Genomic DNA, 24213 nt, shown 5'->3' on the forward strand with positions numbered 1-24213 from the left:
CCTCTAGATTCTTTGCCAAAAGAAACAATTAAGATACAAAAGATTCCAGAAATGGAGTGACAGTTCTGAATAAAAAATTGAAGACATCTGATTTCTATTTTTATATAATAAATGAAACATCAGTAATATCTTGTTCAATTTTCTATCTTGTTCATATAGAGTTCTATATGATTTCAGAAAACATTCAAAATACATAAAACCAAATGTATGGGGAATTTGATAATGTGTATTTCCCCCCCCTTTAAAAATAACATGCTATAGTGACTATACTATAGTATTTTATTAAGCAGTTACATCATTGGTACTATGTAACTGCATACTTAAATTGGCATATTAAGTCTTAGTTAACAAGTTTATATCTTTGCTGAAATGAAACCCATAAATACACTACTCTATATATTTTACCTGGCAGAGATGGAATAAAAAAATCTTGAACTATACTTATATTCGCAAAGTGTACAATACAACATTTAGAGAAAAATAGATACACACTATGATAGATCATTTTATTAAAAGAGATACAGAAAGGCAAAGAACTTCAAAAACATTATATGGATTATGTAAAACATCATTCAAACTGAAAACAAATCCATGATAACAAGTGGAACTTAAACACTCATTAGCCCTGGCCAGTAGCTCAGTTGGTTAAAGAGAGCATCATCCTAATACGTCAAGGTTTCAGGTTGGATGCCCAGCCAGGGCACATACAAGAAGCAACCAGTGAATACATCAATAAGTGGAACAAGAAACTGATGTTTCTCTCACACTTCCTCTCTTTAAAATCAATAAATTAAAAAATTTTTTAAATAAACACTCCTCAAATTACTTACCTTCTGCTTTCATGTAGTGCACAGAATAAGCGATAACTTTGTCTGAATTATAAAGTGGCCTCTCCCAAGCTAAAAGGATGGCTGAACTTGACATGGTTTCAGCATGCACGTTATAGGGAGCACTGGGTCGGTCTTCTGACATTACTACGGTGAGTCTGGCTCTGGATAAAATCGATCCTTGGCTATTCTCAGCCATGCACTGATAAATAGCATCATCTTCAGGAATAATCTGGTTAATTACCAATTTACTGAATAAAGGAAAAAAATTATTTATTTCTATGAAAAATTCTAAGAAAGATGTAAAATAAAGTTGCTAAGTATACCCTCATTTTAAATGGCAAAAAATAACAAAACAAAGAACAAAAACAATGTATAGTCAGATCTACTGAAAAAAATCTTTATGAGTTATTTAAAATTACTCTTGTTTTCTGAGTCTACATAGGTATTTGTGATATGTGAATCCTGTTTGCTTTAGATGACAGTTCAATGTCTTTTTAAAAAGTTGGCTTTCATTGAGAAAGCATATTACTCTGTAATAGCATCTAATTTATATAATACTGCAATGTTACATAAGATTGAGGTCAACAAAAACTTTTAAAGTTTTATGCAACATAAATGAGAATGTTACAAGAAGATTCATATTTATACAAATAAAAGTGAATTCTTAAAATCATTAAGTTTGACTTGTAGAAGAATTCTCAGAGAATCAATTATTTTTTTCTAATTTCCTCACTTATGGAAGAAAGAACTGAAACCATTAAGGGTTAATATGCTTACTAATTACTTAGTTACTTGCTCATCAGGACTACAAGCCAGGTCTGGGGAACTGCCCAACATTCAGTGTACTTAACCACTTCCATGATCCATAGATAAAACAATTTATGACATGCTGATATAATCTTATTTTAGTTTAGTTTTAAGTACCAAGATAACTAAAGTACTTGATATTACAAGTATAGCCATTTCACAAAAAAATTACTAAGGCCATTATATCTTATCTAAGATAGTAGCAAAGTGGCATAGCCTACCTGTTGTACATTTTAATTCTACCATTTGAATGTATTTTTCTTCCATTTTTCAACCATGACATTTTGGGTGAGGGGATTCCTTCAGCCTGACATACAAATCGAGCAGTGCCAGCTCGAGGCCTCGTTAAACTTTCTGGCCATTCGACAAACAAAGGGGGAGCTATATTTAAAGAAAAAAGAAAAATTATTTCTTTGGACCCAATAGGAATGATACAGAGTTAAGGAAGAGTACAGCAAATCACCAAGTCCCACCCCTGAAAATATTTGACGTTTTGAGCCTCCAGTCTACACTCTGCATAAATCTATATCCAGACACTTTTTCTATGCATTGTTCAGTTAGATATGTACTTCCCCCAGGCTCTCCCTATTGTGACCATCTACATAAATGCTCTAGAAATATGTACAATAATCCTACTTTACTAAACCCAATGCACAGTCCCTTATATCTATAAGACAGCTTATAGACAATCAACAGGTTAAAATTTTAGGTTGGTGAATGGGTATATGGATTTATGGGTGGGTGAGGAGGAGATAAAGAGGGAAGCTTAAGAAAGAAGGAATATAATGGTATGGTGGTAAAGGGAATGGTGACTTCAGAATAATAGTTATATTTTAACATAGGACTTTAATTTTCTCTGAAAATTGATCATTAGGTTAAGAAACTTCTTATTGACCTTCATATCAATGATATGAAATTCAAGAAAGGTGGAAAAGCTATGAGTGAGATAAAACAGCAAATGTGAAAATGTAAGATTCTCCTGAATGCAGAACAAAAGAAACATACCTAACACAGTTAAAGTTGCCATGGCAACTGTAAAGTTTCGTGTGCCTGGGATAGTGGCTCGACAAACATATACTCCAGCATGTTGCAGCTTGACATCAGATATCATGAGATTACCATTTCCAAGTACCCGAGTATTAAAGACATCAATGGACTTGTGATCTATTGCAAAGGGAATATTTCAATTACAACAATATAAATTATGATCTAAAGTTAGTTCAAGCGATCACTCTCCAAACAATCCTGTCATAAAAGTATAAAATTCTCTATACTAAAACCATTTCTCTACAAACTAAAATGACAAAAAGTTAAAAGCCACCTAATTGCCAAGCGTGTTTTATATATGAAATAAACATTTATCAGTTTCACTATAATGAACAAAGTTTAAGCAAAGGACTCCCCACCACCTCCTTGGACAGACGTACCAAGACGGCTCCAAGAAATGATTGGTTTGGGATTTCCTGTGGCCATGCATTCCAAAACAACAGTCTGATGAAGAGATGTTGTTGTGTTCTGTGGACCTGCTATAATGGTTGGTGTGTGGAAGGATTTAGATTCCTTAGCTTTGGAGAGGAAAAGGAAGAATATATAAAAATAAGTTTTAAGTAAAATATAAGTGAAATGAATGAAAATATCTATTCTTAAAGTTATTTATTTTTCTTTTGTTAAAACAACTGAGATATAACTCACTTAACATACAATTTACCCATCTTAACTACAATTCAATGGTTTTTAGTATTTTCAGAGTTGTGCAACCATCACCACAATCAATTCTAAAACACTTTCATCACCCTGAAAGAAGACCCCATACCCATTAGCAGTCACTCCCCAGTCTCCTCTCCCCATAGCATGGCAATGACCATCCCACTCTCTGTCTCTCTGGATTTACCCGTTCTAGACATTTCACAGAAAAGGAACCACACATTACATGGTCCTTTGTGGCTGGCTTCTTTTAATGGCATAATGTTTTCAAAACGGAACATGTACCAGTACTTCATATCTTTTTATTGAGTAACAATTGAATATATAATTATATTAATAAAATGCATTTTATTTATTAATTCATCAGATGATGGACATTCGTGTTGTTTCTACTCATTCCTTTTTTTTTTACTCATTCATTTTTAATTGAGGTCCAAACATTTTAATACTTTCACTAATCTTGTTAAGAATTCATGTGATGGGGGGAGGAGAGAAGGAGTTTGAGAGTGCTTTTGTTTCTATCTTTCATACCAGGAAGCTAAGCGATATTCCTAAAATTAAAACAAAGCATTAAAGATATAATTTCAGTCTCTTAATGTTTTTTTAAAAGTCTTAAACTTAACATATCTTTTGGAAAGTAGTATCTCTTGGGAAGAGAAAACACTCATATGAAGTTTAACAGTAACTTTAGTATAAGTTTTCTTCCACTATATTCAAGTAAATTTAAATTAATTATTTTAAAATAGAAACCAGCAGTGATAAATATAATTCTGTTTTAATAATGTATGTATTTCTTTCTTCATATTCACCGCTCTAGCTATTTTCCTAATTATATTCATGTATGGTAAAATATAAACAATTATATTCACTTAATGTTAACAATAATAACTCCTGCAAATTAGAATTGGGGATATTTTAAACCTTCTATGTTTACACTTTTTTACTTTTATAAACATTACTCTTCATAATAACATGCATTATTGTCATAAATGCAAATTATAATTTTTTGTAAACAACAAAAAATATCAAACTGGAAACAAATATCTCTTTAATGACAATGGACAATTCTGGTGGAAATGGATGACTGTTACTCTCTTTTCTGTGTTTTACATATTTTGAAAAACTGAAATATTTAAAAATATTCAATCTTTCTTAAAGATGTTGACGCTAACATAGAACAAGTCAGCTTCTGAAAGAAGTTGCTTATACATAAAAATGACCATTTTCCTAATAGATTACAATATTTTCAATAAAATTAAAGTACTACTTTATGGCATATCATTATAGCCAGAGAATAAAAATTAATAGCTGTGCCACTGAAAACTAAAATCAAAAACAAAAACAAAAAAACAAACTTCTGTGAAGTACCCGGAGTCACTGTTAGGGAGGCCTCCATACTTTTACGCCTGTGAGCTACAGTAGCAGCAACACAACGATAATTTCCAGCATCCTTTGGGCCAACATCATAGATTTGCAATACTCCTGCTGGTAGGGCAGTTATCCTGTTAGGAGAAGAAAGATGATTAAGCACTTTGTAGTAGATTTTATTTTTTATTTTAACATATATTCTATAGTAAGATTTAATACAGGGTCTGGCAGCAGTAATGCCTGCTTAAGTGTGGTTGGTAGGATAATAATATGGGTGTAATAATTTATAGTTTTAATTTGAACATTGTACCTAAAATGTCATACGATGTGCTTGAGTGTGATATTGTTGTTACAGAATTACATGCTTATGATTTTGTAATGAAAGATTTTGTAATAAAACAGGGCATTATTTGTGCCAGACCCTGTATACTCAACCTTTTTTAAATCACCAAATGAAATACATTGAAGACCTTTAAAGATATTAGCTTGATTGAACTGCTTTCATTTGGGTCATTATAGTTCTCTAAAACAAATAACTATGCAGTGTGTGGTTTTTGGTATCAGTCTAATTTTACAGAGTCTCACTTGACATGATAGCTTAGAAATAGCTAACTGGTGGCCTAAAGCTTCGCATAATTTTTTCAGATTCCTGACTTTTTTGCCTATTAGTATCAATATGTATTCTCCAAGGCATACATGAATTTAAGTTTTTTAAAAAAGTACTTCCTTGAATAAGTCCATCCATCTATGTGCCCTACCATTTTAGTAAATGATTTTTGCCTACATAGGAACAGTGCTACTCATTAGGACAGAAATCAAAGTTTTTGAAATTGCTAGGACGTTCTTGATTTTTAAACTTCAACCACCTTCAGAAACTTGGGAGGTGTGTGTGTGCGTGTGTAGAGGAGAGGGGACTGGGAAGAGGAAAGTGGAGACAGGACTGGGCATCTACCAGGGCACACATGGGAGATCCTTTTCATCAGCACTGCTATTGCCAGCAGTAAAAGTGTAATTTGGTTTTCTAAATCCTTATGCTGCAATCCATTTACTCAGGTCCTATGATTGGAAGAGATATTTGAGGAAAGGAACAAAGCAGTAAGGCAGGCTCTCTGAATTCTGATCTGATCCTCCAAAACAGGAATTATGCCCCATACTCCAGAGACTGATGATCTAATTCTTTGTCTAACTTTGAAGTGTCTTAAGAAGTTGATTATTGATGTTATAAACAAAAATGAATGAGTTCATGATAAAGTGTTCATTACTCCTCCATCTCTCCAAAGACAAAAATTGCCTTTACCTGTCCATAGTTACAGGTAGAGTTGTTCGATTTAATTCCCATGTTATAATTGCAGGAGGATTTGATGAAATCTTGCATGCAAATCTAGCGATTCCACCTTCTTGGACCTCAGTAGAAATTGGCTGAACTTCAAAAGCAGAAATAGCTGCAGGATAAATTGTTTGATAAATTCAAAATAAGTACGTGAACTCATTATACCATACTTGGAAATAGCATTATACTAGATATCATTTATCAGACCTGAATTCTTACTTAGACGTTAAGACCATCACAACATCATTATCACAAAGATAATTTAGGGAGTAACTGTGGAAAAACCACTGAGCAATTGCCCAAACCATAGAGTCTGGTCTTTCCCAAGATGAAATTCTAACCCAGTTCTTAAGAAACTTACAACTTGTTTGGAGAAAAAACATTAAGATAACTTAAGAAACAAACAAAAAAACAATTAATAATGGTACTTATTTACATACCAAACTATGAAGTACAAACTTCAAATACTACTCTATTTCACAGCAGAGGGAAATCAATGAATTCTTTTTAAAAATACATTTATTGATTATGCTATTACAGTTGTCCCATTTCCCCCCCTTCACTCCACTCCATCCTGCTCACCCCCTCCCTCCCACATTCCCCCCCTATAGTTCATGTCCATGGGTCATACTTATAAGTTCTTTGGCTTCTTCTACATTTCCTATACTATATACTATTCTTACCCTCCTCCTGTCTATTTTCTACCTACCATTTATGCTACTTATTCTCTGTACCTTTCCCCCCTCTCTCCCCCTCCAACTCCCCTGTTGATAACCCTCCATGTGATCTCCATTTCTGTGGCTCTGTTCCTGTTCTAGTTGTTTGCTTAGTTTGCTTTTGTTTTTGTTTTCGGTGTGGTTGTTAATAACTGTGAGTTTGCTGTCATTTTTACTGTTCCTATTTTTTATCTTCCTTTTCTTAGATAAGTCCCTTTAACATTTCATGTAATAAGGGCTTGGTGATGATGAACTCCTTTAACTTGACCTTATCTGAGAACCACTTTATCTGCCCTTCCATTCTAAATGAAAGCTTTGCTGGATACAGTAATCTTGGATGTAGGTCCTTGCCTTTCATGACTTGGAATACTTCTTGCCAGCCCCTTCTTGTCTGTAAGGTCTCTTTTGAGAAATCAGCTGACAGTCTTATGGGCACTCCTTTGTAGGTAACTGTGTCCTTTTCTCTTGCTGCTTGTAAGATTCTCTCCTTCTGTTTCATCTTGGGTAATGTAATTATGATGTGCCTTGGCGTGTCCCTCCTTGGGTCCAGCTTCTGTGGGACTGTGTGAGCTTCCTGGACTTCCTGGAAGTCTGTTTCCTTTGCCAGATCAGGGAAGTTCTCCTTCATTATTTGTTAGAGTAAGTTTTCAATTTTTTGTTCTTCCTCTTCTCCTTCTGGCACCCCTATAAATTCGGATGTTGGAACGTTTCAAGATGTCCTGGAGGTCCCTAAGCCTCTCCTCATTTTCCTGAATTCTTATTTCTTCATTCTTTTCTGGTTGGAAGTTTCTTTCTTCCTTCTGGTCCACACCATTGATTAGAGTCCCAGTTTCCTTCCCACCACTATTGGTTCCCTGTACATTTTCCTTTGTTTCTCTTAACATAGCCTTCATTTTTTCATCTTATTTGCGACCAAATTCAACCAATTCTGTGAGCTTCTTGATTACCAGTGTTTTGAACTGTGCATGTGATAGGTTGGCTATCTCTTCCTTGCTTAGTTGTATTTTTTCTGGAGCTTTGATCTGTTCTTTCATTTGGGCCTTTTTTTTTTTTTTTGGCACGCCTATTGTGTAAAGGATTGGAACCTTAGGTGTTCACTGGGGCAGGATAAGCTGGTCATTGCGCTGTGACACTGTATGTGGGGGAGGGGCCGAGAGGGAGCAATGGCGCTTGCTCCACTCTCTGCAGGATTTCAGTCACTCCCTCTGCTACCCACAATCAAACTGGGCCCCTCCAGTGATTACCAGGTGGGTGGGCTTGTGCACGCTCTAGGCCCCTGTGGGTGTTTCCAACGACCTCTCCTGTGAGGCTGGGAGTCTCTTCTGCTGCCTCCTCAACCCCCACGAGTGTTTTCACTCAGAGGTTTGAGGCTTTATTTCCCTGAACTGGAGCCCTGGGTTGCGTGGTCTGCTTTGCTCCCCGCTGTTCCTCCTGGTTTATCTATGCCTGATTGTGGGGCTGCGGGGTCTGCTGGCGGTTGCACTGCCTGCCCTTTTTGTCCCACAATCCACCACTTTTCTGGGTCCGGCCCTGTTGCTAGGAGTCCTCTCTACCCCGGCTGCCCATCTCTGCTCCTCCTACTGGTCTGGATGAATGATTCTTCTTTATCTCCCTGCTCGTTGGACTTCCGTGTGGTTCGATTTTCTGTCATTTCTGGTTGTTTTTTGTTTTTAAGTTGTTGTTGTACTTCTTTTGGTTGTGCGAGGAGGCGCAGTGTGTCTACCTACGCCTCCATCTTGTCCAGAAGCCGGAAATCAATGAATTGTGACGAGACAGGTAAAAACTACTTACAGAGATTGGTTTTAAATTGAGCTTTGAATAATATATTGCATTTAAATGAAAGGGGGAATAGGAACGACATGAAGACAATGACAAAAGTGGAAGGAGAGTAGAGATAAAGCAGATTTGTAGCATAGTACAAATGAAGATATTAATGAAGATTTTTGAGTGAAGTATCATGATAGTAGCATTTGGAAAAAATTAATCAGGCACTGTTACACAGGATAGACTAAGAAAAGAAAAGCCTAGAATCAAGAACAATAGGCTGTTTAAATAGGAATGACAGAACTGGGTGGTGGCAGTGAGAAGGGCGAGATTCTACAGATACCTTAGACTCTTGTTTGGAATCAAATGGGGTTGGTATTGATGTTGCGGAATAAAAAAGATGGAAAAGACAAACGGTGTGCTGATAAACAAAAGGTAGAAAGACTTGAGGCTATTTTTGGACTTATGTTATTTCCAAAGTAAAGCTAAATCTTGAAGTATTGATATTTTCTAGAGATAATTCTTTACCACTCTAGGCTGGCCTCCAAGAACTTGTTATCAGGGTCCATGGTTTTACACTTTGACAGAGTCCAGACTGCAGGTAATAGTGTGGTTTTCCTTCCCTCTACTAAGTCTCCCAGGACACAAAGGAAGGGCCTCAATAATGGTCTTACTGCCCCTCCTCAGATTCCAGTTCAAAAAGTATATATGCCTTCATGGTTTATCAATAAAGTGAAAAGTTATGGACAAAAGTAAAGGGACTAATGTTCTAGATGACTTATGCCTCATTAGACTGGAAAGGGCAAAAGACTAAAAAATTCTGCCTTGGACTTGACTTCATTAGTTTGTAAGTGGATAATAGGCCTTTAGAGGAATAGGACACAGCCAGTGAATAATGGTGAAAATATTCTTAGAAAATATTCTTCCTAAAAGGGTGGAGTGAGAGTAAAGTGACTTTTTGTGTGTAACAAAAAATGTCTGCTTCCTTAAGAAGAGTGGTTCTCAAATGGCTGTTGTCAGTGGATCCACAAGATAAAAACCATTCTCATAATCACCTTAGTATGTGCCTTTTCATTTTCATTTCTTTTGTGTGTACTGTGTTTTCCAGAAATGACAGGTGACATCACAACAGTCTCAATGCAGAAGCAGATACATGTATGAATCCAGCCATCTTCTATTAAGCTAAAGCAGTGCCACTCTGACTAAATTTTCTTTTGCTTTGGAAAATAGTTGTGTTGATTAAGTGTATTATGTTAATAAGTAATGAGGACTTCAGGTCAAGATGGTGGTATAGGAAGACATGGCTCACCTCGTTGCTCAAGCTCCATGAAAATTACAACTAATATATAAAATAACCAACACTGAGAACCATCAGAAATCGAGTTGATTAGAAGTCTGACAACTATGGAATCAAAGAAACCACATCCATCCAAACTGGTAGGAGGGGTGGACACAAGGAATGGGCTGGTCCCTCATCCTCATGTGGTGGATACAAATTCAGGAGGGATATCTCAGGAGAAAAGATTCCAGGCTCCACAAACCACCCAACAGACCAGGGTTCCAGTGCCAGGAAGATAAGTCTCCACAACTTCTGGCTGCAAAACCCAGTGGAGGTTGAGTCAATGGAAGAAACTGCTGGACCCTCAAGCAGTTCCTCTTAAAGAACTAACACATGGACTCACCTACAAAGACGTACTCTCTCTGAGCTCCAGCACTGTGGTAGCAGCTTGAAAAACACCAGTGTGCATACAGGGAGAAACTGAAGTGTCTGGCATGAAGGCCAGCAGAGGCCATTGCCCCTTTTCATTGTCCCACAGAGCCAGCAAGCTGGTGCCATATCTGAGACTCCGTCAACCTGGCTAACACTATTTGACCAACCTTGGAGATCCCCAAAGACTCCACCCCACCCAACTTACGGCCCACCCAAGCTGCTTTTCCATATAAATGGCTGGTCTCAGCTTAGGCTTCACAGCTTCCTAAATCCTCTCAAATATGCAACAGCTGGCCTCAATGAACTCCAGGCTTGGCACTGCCAGCCAACCAAGATCCACAGGTTGGCTTCACCTGGGAATCTCCAAGTCCAACACAAGTATCAGCCTTCTCAGACTGCTTTATAGCTCAGGCAGGGTGTCCTCAGGCAAAACACAGGTAGGGGCTGAACCTGGCCTACACCACCCAAAAATCTCCAGGGCCAGTGCACCCAGTGGACACCTATGGACCACATCAGAGTACCACCGCCCTGCCACTGCACAGCTGATCCTCCATGGAGGAGGGAGATGGTGTTCAGTGGTCACAGCCAGTCCTTGTAGCTGACTAGCCTGGGTAAATCCCTCCCATTGATTTGCCAATGGCAACCAAGATTTAACTTCAAAAGGATGGTGTACTCAGCCTACACAAAGGGCATACCTCAACTACCCAGCTTGGGTAATAGGGGAGGCTGTGCCACTGGACCCTAGAGAACACCTACTACTTTTAGGCCACACTATGAAAACACAGAGTCAAAACAGCTCTACCTAATACACAAAAACTCAGGGAGACAAAGAAACACAGCCGAAATAAAAGAAGAGATCAAAACTCCAGAAAAAGAGCTAAACAAAATGGAGATAAGCAATCTATCAGATGCAGAAGTCAGAACACTGGTCATAAGGATGCTCATGGAACTTCGTGAGGATCTCAACAGCATAAAAAAGATCCATACAGAAACTAAGGATACACTAATTGACATAAAGAACAATTTACAGGGAAACAACAGTAGAGTGGATGAAGCCGAGAATCAAATCAATGACTTGGAACATAAGGAAGCAAAAAACAACTAATCAGAAGAAGAAGAAAGAACTTAAAAAAAGAGGATAGTATAAGCAGCATCTGAGACAACTTCAAGAGGTCCAACAGTTGCATCATAGGGGTACCAGAAGGAAAAGAGAAACAGGAAGAAATTAGAAATTTGAAAAAATAATGAAAGGAAACTTCCCTAATTTGGTGAAGGAAATAGACATGCACGTCCAGGAAGCAAAGACAGTCCCAAACAAGATGGATGCAAAGAGACCCACTGCAAGACACATCATAAGTAAAATGGCAAAGTTGAAATATAAAGAGAGAATCTTAAAAGCTGCAAGAGAAAAGAAGTTATTTATCTACAGGGGAGTTTCCATTAAGACTGTCAGCTGATTTCTCTTTCAGGCTAGGAGGGACTAACAGGAATACTCAAAGTCATGAAAAGCAAGGACCTAAAGCCAAGATTGCTGTACCAAGCAAAGATACGATTTAGAATCAAAAGGCAGATAAACAGCTATCCAGATAAAAAAATACTAAAGGAGTTTTTCATTACCAAACCATTACTATATGAAATGTTAAAGGGACTTATTTAAGAAAATCAAAACTATGAACAATAAGTATCTATTAAAAATTGAATCTAAAAAAGTAAGCAAACAAGAAGAACAGAGATAGAATCATGGATACAGAGAGTTTTGATGCTTGCCACATAAGAGGGGTTGTGGGGGAATGGGTAAAGAGGTGAGGGGACTAAGAAGTACAAATAGGTAGTTATAGAATAGCCAGGGGGATGTAAAGTACAGTATAGGAAATGGAGTAGCCGAAGAACTTATTACACACATGACCCATGGACATGAACAAGGTGTAGAGATTGCCTAAGGGAGTGGAGGGTATGGGATGGAGGGGAGAAAGGGGCAAAAATCAGGACAACTGTAATAGCATAATCATAAAATATAATTAAAAATAAATTAAAAAATTTAAATGTAATGAATCAATGTTTTTATTTGTAAATTAATCAACATTTTAAATTTTTGGTTTAATTTTTAATAGTAAGTATCAATACATATAACCTACACAAATAAAAGCTCTTTGGGGTTTCTATTAGTTTTAAGAGTACAAAGAGTGAGACTAAAATGTCTGAGAACCCCTATTCAAGAACATCAAATGCTAAAAATCATTACAACTTTTCTTTTTAATTTCTGCTGTAATCATTTTCTAGGATGTTAATCTATTTCAAAACATTTTTATTCTGGATCAAACCAACGCCCTTCCTACTGAAGAACTAGAGAATTACATGGTTATATTTCTCTCCAAAATAACAAGTGTAGTTATATTTTTCTTCAAAATATCAGGTTAACATTCCTAATAGCCTGAGTTCTCAATAATAATCTAAGCTCATTTTTCTATAATTAACTAAACTATGTGAAACATTCATATTTTGGGAGAATGATGACCTAAGTTTCTATAAATTTAATGCCTGCTTTATGAAGTACTAATTTCCCTTATTGGTCCCATAATACCTTTTCCATGTGTGAGGGGGTGACTTTTAGTTCTGGCCATCTATGTAGTAATTTTACCTTATTCTTCTACAGCCTTTCCCTCTCTAGACTGAAATATCTAGTAGAGTTCAACTTTACATCATAAAACAATTCTCCCAGTCTATTTGAATAATTTCTTCTTTGATTATCCTACAACAAACCAAGCACCCAAATGGGAACACAAACTATTTCTTTATTGTTATCATCCTAGTTCTAAGACTATACTTTTGACCAACAAAAGGCCAAATACTTAGAAAGAGTTCAGAGGTAGGGAAACCATTTAAGAGGCTACTAGAACACAAGATTGTGAATTTGCATAAAGGAAGAGACTGCAGGAATGGAAGGCAGGGCACAAATAAGAGATGTTGTACACTGAACAATATGACTTGGCCATGAGAAATTCAAGGGAAATGGCGAAAAGGACCCAAATGGTTCTGAGATTTCTGGCTGATACATATACAGTGGTACCTTGGTATTTGTCGGCTGCAGAACTCAGCAAACCTGATACTCATCACATTTTGATGAGAAAAAGTGTTTCAGCACTCAGCGCTTGCTCGCCACTCACTGCACTTGCCAGTACTTGTATGAATCACGATGCTACCCCGTAGGAGAAAATGCTTCATCAACTGTCGCTTGCTCACTGCTTGCTGGACCAAGTTAATGATAAGTACCAAGGTTCTACTGTATATGGAAGGTTAGCAGACAGTCTGGTGCCAGACCAGAAAACGTATAAGAGATCAGGTGGACTGGTGATTCACCATCACAGATTCTCACTTCATAAGAATGAGAAGAAACTGGACATATTAGGGAAGACTGGGAAACTATAAAATCAGGTCAGGGATTAATAATATAAACACTTTCAAGTATCATTCATCCTGATTTAACTAATGGTTCAGGTGTTAGGCTGTTAAGACTTAATTATGTTAAGACTTAATTAAAGACGTTCTTGAGTTTTTGTAATACCTGCTTTAAAAAAGTAGCACTGTATAACATGTAAAATTAGGAAAGAAAATATATATTTTTAATTTCTGAGGCTCTGTTGGAATGAACTTAGGAGAAATAGTATTTGTTTTTCCAATTTTAATTTATTCTCATTTCTTGATGATAGAAGTTAAGGCATTAGGAAATTGAGGTAAAGGATACTAAGATAAGGCAAAATTTTAGCCTTAACTGGTTTAAATATCAGGAATAAAATCCAGTACAACAGGGGGAATGATTTAGGTGGATAAAGGGAGACAGTACAGCAGTATGGCCTGTGGTTAAGGGTGCAGACTTAAAAATGTATAGATCTGGGTAAGAATCACAGCTTTGCATTCATGAGTTGTGTGCCCTTGAGAAGTTACTCAACCTCAAAACTCTATAACCCTCAGTAAAATGAAGATATTAATATTTTATAAGAACCTTATAATAATTATATACACATACATTCACATGTGTACACACACACAGATAGGGTAACATGAACATGTAGTCAAGGCTCTCCTAGACACCCAGTGATCTAGTCATGGTGCTGGAGGTGTAATAGTAGTAGAAGTGTCTTGCTATAAATGCAGTACTTTTAATTTAGAAATGGTGACTTAAAGAAAAGCAAACAAAGTATGTCAGTGACCACTATGCAATAAAAATAAACTTTAAAGCTCTAACATAGGCAGAGTAGTTTAAGATTAAAATTTTTTTTCTTCTTTTCTAAGCCAGACTATGTAGCTTTTACATAAAGGTACACAGAATGCAGAGAAAGAGAAATAATTTTCCCATTTTTAATGTGCATAGATAAATTATTTGGAGGATAAAATCCCCTACCTGAATGATGAAATATTAGAGGATATATTACAGGAAGATAGGTAATTAAATTCAAATCTCTAGTGGTAAGATTATGTATTCTGATGTTTTTATACTTATTTTTTCTGTAATACACATAATTGAGACAAACTAGTAACATTTTAAAATAAATTTTATATGCCTATATGGACATGTCTTCATAAATTTTCTACTGTCACCCTACTCCCTGATAAAACCCCTCATCTTTAATTTTAATGTCTCCTTTTTAGTGTTTTGAACTTCTCATGCTTTGGGTAGACATCACCTGTGATTTGTAGGTGCTTGATTCTCTCCCCAACCAGTGCCCTCAATCTGAAAGTTACAAGAAAAAGAATATCTGAATAAAACCTTTTTAAATTAAAAATAAGTTACATGAAATTTTACATCTAAACTTAGAAACTTTAGAAAAGCATGTAAATATGAATATATTGTAACAGTCTTAAACTGTTTCCTTCAAAGTATTTGTTTTTCTACTTTGATTTTTTTTTTAAGTGGGGCGTTAAGTTGACTAAATGAATAGACCCTTTACAATGAATGTTAGGATCTCCTAAAACTTTGGTTCACAACCTCTTTTTGGCCTTATCAAAACATTTTTCACTTATATTTAAATGGCAAAACATCTCATGTCCTTATGCAAATCTCGGCTTTCTCCTTGATGTGGACTTTGTTTCTGCCAGTTAGGTATGATTTTTACAAGTCTATAGCCTCCTTGTGAAACCTGACCTCTTTCTTCCCTCCACAGTCAGTGCTAACATAAACCAAGAGCCCCACAAAAAGTCATTAAAGCTGTGCTGTTAAGAGGCCAGAGCTCTATAAAATAGGCAAGAAATAAGGTCTTAAGAAACATGCAGCGTTCTCAAAAACAACCTTGCAAACACAATAAATGTAAGTGCCTATTTTATTTGTGACTTCCTCCTCTTCACCTGTCTACTTAATATTTGCTTCTATGATTTATAGTCAGAGGGAAAAAAAAGGGTCAAAGATGCTAAGAGGAAAATGTTCTCCAAACTTTTATTTGATCAAAAACAACATACATGTGTTTCCACACTGGAAATGTATAACTACAATATTAAATTAATATGCCATCCATGCTTCTAAAAGTTTGCAATGAATGAAATACTTAATACATGTTGAATCTAAAAGCAACTAAAAATTACCAATACAGTCTGAAATGACAAGACATTCAGTAATTTTTAAAAAGTTGACTATTCTCTATGTAAGAAAAAAAATCACTTTCTTTTGTAAATTGCATTCAAAATATTCTTTCACTAAACAGAAAATATTTCAATCAATCAGAATCTTCACCCAGGGGCTCTGGAGGCCTCAGCTGGTCAAGGACTCCATCAGTTACTACTGCCACACTCCCTCCTTAGAAGTCCTAAATGGCAAGGGAACATGGCCAGTAGTCATCACGTTCTAGCAACTCTGTACTGTTTCCACAGATATAAGTCACCAGTCAGTAGTTCTGGGGAAATTTGTAAGTGGCTCATCAAGAAAACAGAAATTTTTATCCCAGGCTCCTGAATATCTCCAATTTCAGAGTTACTCATGGAGTGTGTGTGTGTATCAGCTTAAAGCTTATTTCTGTAACACTGGTCTTTAAATCATGCATTTGTCTACTGCAGGCTTTCCTAATCAAAACACAATAGTAACTTCTTACCTCATCGGATCCAACTTGCTTTCAGTCTTCAAATTTGAAGACTGACCAGCAACCAAAGGAGAAGTAAACCAAGAGACCTGACCCATCTAATTAAAGCATCAAGGCAACTGATGCTTTACCTCCTTGAGGTAAAAACCAACCAAGGTACAAGTTTCAAAGAGAAGTTGAAAACTTATTATATCCTTAAGGCTAGACAAGAAATTGGTATTTTTAAAAATTTCTTTACAAAAAATTTCATCTAATAAAAATAATGTAACACAAGACAGATGTGGTCACTGTGACTTCAGTGTCAACCTTTTTTTTCCAGCTGTACTTAGTATACAATAGCTATTCTGTAAAAGTGGCTTCTTACCTGACTTCTAGGGAATTTAGTGTTCTGCTTGAATCTGTGGCTATTTTGGCAACTAGGTGCTAAGGGACATGCATTTGCTTTTCAAAGGTAATATTTAGATCAAAACATGTGTCCCAATAAATGTAAACAAAACGGAAGATTAGAAACTTTCTAACTAAATGGGTATCAGGGACTTTCAGAAATAGATCCTACATGCAAAGTTTCTACAGACTAGATTATTTTCCATCATTATATTCCTTCTGTATCCATATTACAAGACACCTTTAATAAAACCCGAGAATTCTTTGCTTCTTTGATATTACATCAACCCTGTTTTGACAAATGCCAGACTTGGTACTCTGCAAACTTAGTTCCTATGCCTGGAAAGAGCTACAGAAAGCTCTTCAAGTCCCCTCCTGTCAGCTGGGTCACTCACTGCTGTTCAACAATGTCTTTATTTTTTTTTTAATTTAAATCATTTAAAATATTTTTCAATTACGGTTGATATACAATGTTGTATTAGTTTCAGGTGTACACCCTAGTGATTAGACATCATGTAACTTACTAAATCATCATCCTGATAAATTTTGTACTCACCTGACACCATAGTTATTAGAATATTGATTATATTCTCTGTTCTGAACTTTACATCCCTATGACTAGTCTGTTACAACTAATTTGTACTTCTTAATCTCTTCACCTTTTTCGTCCATCTCCCCAAACCCCCTCTCATCTGGAAACCATCAAAATGTTTTCTGTATCTATGAGTCTGTTCTTCATTTGTTTTTTTTTTTAGATTCATTTGTTGATAGACATGTATTTATTGCCATTTTATTGTTCATATTTTTGACCTTTTCCTCCCCCTTCTTGTTCCTCTTCCTAAAGGAGACGCTTTAACATTTCATGTAATATTGGCTGGTGGTGATGAACTCTTTTACCTTTTCCTTCTCTGAGAAGCTCTTTATAAATCATTTGATTCTAAATAATAGTGTTGCTAGGTGGAGTAATCTCGATTGTAGGCCCTTGCTTTTCATTACCTTGAATATTTCTTGCAATCCCTTCTGGCCTGCAAAGTTTCTGTTGAGAAAACAGCTGATAGTCTTATGGGGGCTCCCTTGTAGGTTAAGTAACTGTTTTCTCTTGCTGCTTTTAAGATTCTCTCTTTGTATTTAACCTTTTAAATACAAAGGCATTTTAATTATGATGTTTCTCGGTGTGGGTCTCTTTGGGTTCATCTTGTTTGGGACTCTCTGCACTTCCTGGACTTGTATGTCTATTTCCTTTTCCAGGTTAAGGACATTTTCTGTCATTATTTTTTCAAATAGGTTTTCAATTTCCCATTCTCTCTCTTCTCCTTCTGGCACCCCCATGATGTGAATGTTGGTACACTTTAAGTTGTTTCAGAGGATCCTTATACTATCTTCATTTTTTTTTTAATATATTTATTGATTATGCTATTACAGTTGTCCCATTTCCCCCCCCACTCCACTCCATCCTGCCCACCCCCCTCTCTCCCACATTCCCCCCCCATAGTTCATGTCCATGGGTCATACTTATAAGTTCTTTGGCTTCTACATTTCCTACACTATTTTTACCCTCCCCCTGTCTATTTTCCACCTATCATCTATGCTACTTATTCTCTGTACCTTTACCCCCCTCTCCCCCTCCCACTCCCTTATTGACAACCCTCATGTTCTAGTTGTTTGCCTAGTTTGCTCTCGTTTTTGTTTTATGTGTGGTCGTTAATAACTGTGAGTTTGGTGTCATTTTTACTGTTCCTATTTTTGATCTTTTTCTTAGGTAACTCCCTTTAACATTTCATATAATAAGGGCTTGGTGATGATGAGCCTCTTCAACTTGACCTTATCTGAGAAGCACTTTATCCTCCCTTCCATTCTAAATGATAGCTTTGCTGGATATAGTAATCTTGGACGTAGGTCCTTGCGTTTAATCTTGGGTAATGTAATTATGATGTGTCTTGTTGTGTTCCTCCTTGGGTCCAGCTTCTTTGGGACTCTCTGAGCTTCCTGGACTTCCCGGAAGTCTATTTCCTTTGCCAGATCGGGGAGGTTCTCCATTATTTGTTCAAATAAGTTTTCAATTTTTTGTTCTTCCTCTTCTCCTTCTGGCACCCCTATAATTCGGATGTTGGAACGTTTCAAGGTGTCCTGGAGGTTCCTAAGCCTCTCCTCATTTTTCCAAGTTCTTGTTTCTTCATTCTTTTCTGGTTGAATGTTTGTTTCTTCCTTCTGGTCCATACCATTGATTTGAGTCCCAGTTTCCTTCTCATCACTATTGGTTCCCTGTACATTTTCCTTTGTTTCTCTTAGCATAGGCTTCATTTTTTCATCTGTTTTTCGAATAGATTCAACCAAGTCTGTGAGCATATTGATAACCAGTGCTTTGAACTGTGCATCCGATAGGTTGGCTATCTCTTCGTCGCTTAGTTGTATTTTTTCTGGAGCTTTGAAGTGTTCTGTCATTTGGGCCATTTTTTTTGTTTGTTTGTCTTGGCGCATCTGTTACTTTAAGGGGCGGAGCCTTAGGTGTTCACCGGGGCGGGGTAATGCTGGTCGCTGCGCTGTGATGCTGTACGTGGGGGCGGGGCCGAGAGGGAGCAATGGCGCCCGCTTCACTCTCCTCCGGATTTCAGTCTTTCACTCCGCTACCCACAATCAAACTGGGCCCCTCTGGTGCTGGTTCCCGAGTAAGTGGGCCTGTGCACACTCTAGGCCCCTGTGGGTCTCTCCAACAACCTCTCCTGTGAGGCTGGGAGTCTCTCCTGCCGCCCCAACCCCCAGGGGCGCTTTCAATCAGAGGTTTGAGGCTTTATTTCCCCGAGCTGGAGCCCTGGGTTGCACAGCGGTCTGCTTCTCTGCCCGCCGTTCGTCCAGTTTATCTGTGGGCGAATGTGGTGCCGCAATGTGCTATCCGCCACTCTGCCTGCCCCACTCTCCGCCACTCTGAGTCCGGCCCTCTGGGTTTATCTGTGCAAATGTGGGACCGCAGGGTCTGCTAGTGCTCGGACTGCCTGCGCCATTTGTCCCACACTCTGCCAGTCTCAGTCCCGCCACAGCCACGCGAGTCCTCTCCACCCCAGTGCCGTCTCCGCCCCTCCTACCAGTCTGGATGAATGATTATTTTCTGTTTCCTTGGTGTTGGTCCCCCTTGCTGTTCGATTCTCTGTCAGTTCTGGTTGTGCGAGGAGGCGCAGTGTGTCTACCTACGCCGCCATCTTGGTTCTCCCCCTATCTTCATTTTTTTGATCCCTTTTTTCTTTTTGCTGTTCTGATTTGTTATTATACCTTCAGTTACTGGAACTCACATAGCCCTTAAAATGACTGTGAAAAAGAGTGATACACTAAATGTAAAAAAAAAGATACAAAATTGTACTGACAACCTTCTTACAGTAGCTCAGCTAGAGAATTCCACTCTTACAATTTCTTTTATTCTTAATAAAATCTGAACAGTCTAAGCAAAACTTTTGCATGCTCTAAGAGCTAGCACTAGACAACAAGGCCTATCTTAATAGACTGGTGCTGGCCAATGCTGATGTGCAAAGAGTGAAATAATAAGATATGAGTCCATATGACTATGAAAAAAGAAAATATTTAAACAAAGACATTGGCTTTCTTTTGGAAAATTTAAGAGCAGTTCAATGAGAATTCAAAAAATGTTTGCAGTTACAGAAAAGGATAATTACTTTAGGGGAGTAGCAAAACTGTGGTAGGAAATATTGTTTGTTGGTTGATTGAATAAATGAATGAATATATAGGGAGCTACTGAAAATGTGTAATAAACATTTGTTAGTAATAAAAATCAATGTAAAAATGCTGCTTGTTGTTCACCTAAAATAATATGGTAAAATATTTCCAAATTAGATAGGAGGTTGAATGACTCTCATGATCTCAAAGGTCCCTTCCGTGACACTGTAATTCCAGGGGCATACATATGTTCTCAGTAGCTACATCACTGATACAGAAGTAGCTGTGGTACCAAGAGAGATTTTGGAGTCAGGAGGTCTAAGTTTTGGTCTTCGCTAACCCAATCATTGCCTTCAACATATAATCTTGGGTAAGTCATAATATAAGTCATAATATCCCTTTAGGTAGTGCCATCACCCCACAAGCTCTTTTAAGGAGGGAATAAGATTAAAGGTATGAATGTTCTGCAAACCCCACACCAGGGCTCCAGAGTTAGGGCACAAGTGAACCTTAGCTACAGTGTTGGAAGCAGAGCAAATTGAGAAAAAGAATTAGACTAGGGTCAGTGTATACAGTAAGAGCAGAGGGAACTTTCTGGACATCTTTTGACAATCCAGTATGGAGTCACTGTCGGCCACGTCAGTTATGTCAAGTGGCAACATGACAAAGACTGAGGTAATGGTGTCTAACAGGAATGGGCCCAGAATGCCCAAAACCATTCACATAAGGACTCCATCTGGACATCAATATGAATGAGATCGCCACCTACTGTTGGCTATAAAAAGAATTCAAGAGCTTTGACCATTCAACACTCAAGCCTGGCTGTATAATGGGTCAATCTCAGAACCCAAGAGGACTCCTACTACATACACTAAACATGTGCCACCACTGTAGCCATCCACTTGGCTTGAGACTGATGCCTCCTTCTCCAATGCAGATGCGACCAGTGACTGGGACTTTGCATCAGATGCTTGCTCTACTTGGTCTATCACATAACCCCCTCTGTGTGTAACCTGTGCGTGACTTTATTGGCTTATTAGGGAGTTTCCCCCTAATAAACATGGCATTGTGGAAAGACACAAATATGTGTGACTTCTTTCATGGATGCTCCCTTGCTCCTGATAGTTGGGCACCTGTATTCTCTCCAAGCTCTGTCATAAATGAGCTGTAAATGACCTGTCAAAAGTAAGCTCTTTGGCTCCTAGTGTCCTCATACACAAAATGGTAGTACTCTTCTCAGTGATCAATGCCATGCCTTCCAGTTCTAAAGACCGTCCCAGAGCCACAGGTCAGTGTATCCTGATACATCTTGTAGCACAGTATTATGGGGTTTATGGACCAATAGAAAGTACTGGTCTGTCTACAACCACTGTAGTCATTCAAAAAATGACCAAACATGGATGATCTTATCCTTGATTATGTTCTGAACTATACATAATTTTCAATGGGGAACTTAACAAAGCTGAGGTTTAATTGTTAAACAGAGGCTCTTTTTGGTAGGTTCCCCCTATTTTTCTACCTTTGTCACCCCTTCCAATGCATACAATCAACAAAAGAACAAGTGTCAATAACTTATCATCTGTCACCTAAAATAAGCAAAAATTAGCAGTGATTTCAATGGGCCTGAAGGGCACAATGCTTTATACATAACTACCCATCATTAAATGTCTACTGAAATAAAATTAGCTCACAATTAGATATGATGGGAATGTGCTTAGTATGGAACCAGAAGACTTAGAATGACTATAAAGGACTTAAAGTCATTCCAAATTTTCTTACATTTACTATTTTAAGCATCATTATAATTTTTGTTTGAGTTCCAGTACACAAGGAGGCAATGACATATTTATATCTGTGCATAAACATATGTATCATAAAGCACAAGAATGTGCCGGGACTTAAAGACTAATGTTAACCAGCAGAGACCATGCCTGTGAAAAAGGGTAAGGACAGTTGTATTCTCTTTAGTCTAGAGGGCTTTGGACAAGTCTGGAGCAGGCAACTCCTTAATCTAGAAAGTAGCATGAGTATATTAAATAATCCATAGATATTAAGGGGGTTGAACATAGAACATATGGAAAAAAGAAGTGGTACCTCATTGTGTAGTGATATTTCATTGTAGCTTTAATTTGCATTTCTCCATGACAAATTATACAGTCACTTTGGAAAATAACTTGGTGGCTTTTTAATAAAGTTAAACATACTGCATTTTCATCTTTAAATATTTGCCCAATAGAAATGAAAACTTATGTTCACACAAAAATATGCACAGGAAAGCTATATAAACTTCATTCATAACAGCACCAAATTGCAAACAACCCAAATGTGCTTCAGTTGGTGAATGGGTAAATTATAGTAGATCTATATAGTGCAATACTACTCAGAAATAAAAAGGGACAAGCTATGGTTACGCTTAAGAACACAGGTAAATCTCGCGTGCATTATCCTAAGTAAAAGACACAAGACCGAAAAGGCTATAGAATGTATACTTTCATTTATATGACATTCTGGAAAATTCAAGATTAATGGCTGCTAGAAGTTAGGGGATATAGAAGGTATAACTACATGGGCATCAGAGAATGTTTGGGGATGATGAAACTATTCTATATTTTGACTGTGGTGATGGTTACATGACTATGCATACGTTAAAACTCATAGCATGTGGACCCCCAAAAGTTTTACTGTATATAAAAAAATCAACTTCAAAAAAAGACTTATGTTCCTGATCAAACTTGTACGTGAAAAGTGTATACAAGTAATACTTACCCTGATGACTAGAAATGGACCTATGTTCCTGAGGAACAGGAGGAATAAGAAACCTAGAGCCCTCCTATTCCTCTACCTATGGAAATGGTGGGACAGCTTTCTTACTTCTGCTGAGTCGCTAGAAAAATGCGGAGTTAATAAGGCATTACATACATATATGTAAAAACATAGGTATACACACACATATACATCTGAAAAACCAGCCTTTCCTAAGTAGCCCAGCCCAGCAGCACACTGCAGGACTGTAATTCCAACATACTTTTCCCAGGCTGCTGCCCAGCATATCCTGCAAGACATCTGTCAGTTTGGGGGCTTCCCTGGCATTCTAAGCTCATTTTGGGAAGTCTCATGGCATTCAACCTGACACAGGTCCATCAGACCAAGCTTGAAATTATGCAGAACTTGGTCCAGAAACCAATGGGTTTGATCTAAGGAACCTCACACGATAAACAGACTTTCTGGAGTTGCTACAGGGTTTTAGAACTCATGTTTGACCAAGACTACTGAACATCTGAATGATTCTTCAGGATTAAACTGCACTGCTAAATGCTAAAATAAAGGTTTACTGTTTTTGCATACATATTTGTGTAACATTCTTACTTCCATTCTCCTAAAGCAGAATAGAAAGAGCTATTTTGAATGAAGACTTGCAATGTTGAAGTCATAACCACTTCTCCTAACATCCTCATCTGCAGCTGAAGTATAGTCCATCTTAGCTACTCCTTGGGCTACGTTTTGCCATATTGAGGATGTCCACACTGAAAAGAGCAATCGTAGCCAGAGAGTGACAAGCAACCAGGGTGGCATCATAGGAGCAGACCATAAAGAACAACAGAAGTAGATATGGAACTGTAACGCTTTAAAAGAAAGTGTCTGTCATGGTAGGAATTTAAGGAAGAAATTAGGAACAAGGAAAATCACACACCTAAGCAAAATAAAAAAGAGTGGGTGGTCAATAAGAAAAATCAAAGGAAATAAAAAGTGTTCTATAATTGTTAAACCATCATAAAATAACTACCAACATTCCTTGTCTTCCTTTCTAGAGCTGATAAAATGAACATAAACCACTATTTACTCTACCTTTCATCTTTCCCAACTGTTACTT

The 24213-nt window shown here is 37.4% G+C and overlaps 1 protein-coding gene across 1 annotated transcript in view; it reads right to left on the minus strand.

The window, feature by feature from the left end:
* Positions 1 to 24213, minus strand: part of PRTG (protogenin) — a 123976-nt gene that overhangs the window by 64312 nt on the left and 35451 nt on the right. Inside the window, exons 3-8 of the mRNA XM_024567288.3 lie at positions 6007 to 6151; positions 4710 to 4843; positions 3065 to 3202; positions 2643 to 2801; positions 1859 to 2018; positions 831 to 1078 (exon numbers count right to left, since the gene is read on the minus strand). Coding sequence (XP_024423056.2) covers positions 831 to 1078; positions 1859 to 2018; positions 2643 to 2801; positions 3065 to 3202; positions 4710 to 4843; positions 6007 to 6151 — 984 coding nt within the window. The remainder of the gene's footprint in view (positions 1 to 830; positions 1079 to 1858; positions 2019 to 2642; positions 2802 to 3064; positions 3203 to 4709; positions 4844 to 6006; positions 6152 to 24213) is intronic.

The sequence above is a fragment of the Desmodus rotundus genome, chromosome 7, assembly GCF_022682495.2.
Source record: "Desmodus rotundus isolate HL8 chromosome 7, HLdesRot8A.1, whole genome shotgun sequence".
NCBI classification, from domain to species: Eukaryota; Metazoa; Chordata; class Mammalia; order Chiroptera; family Phyllostomidae; genus Desmodus; species Desmodus rotundus.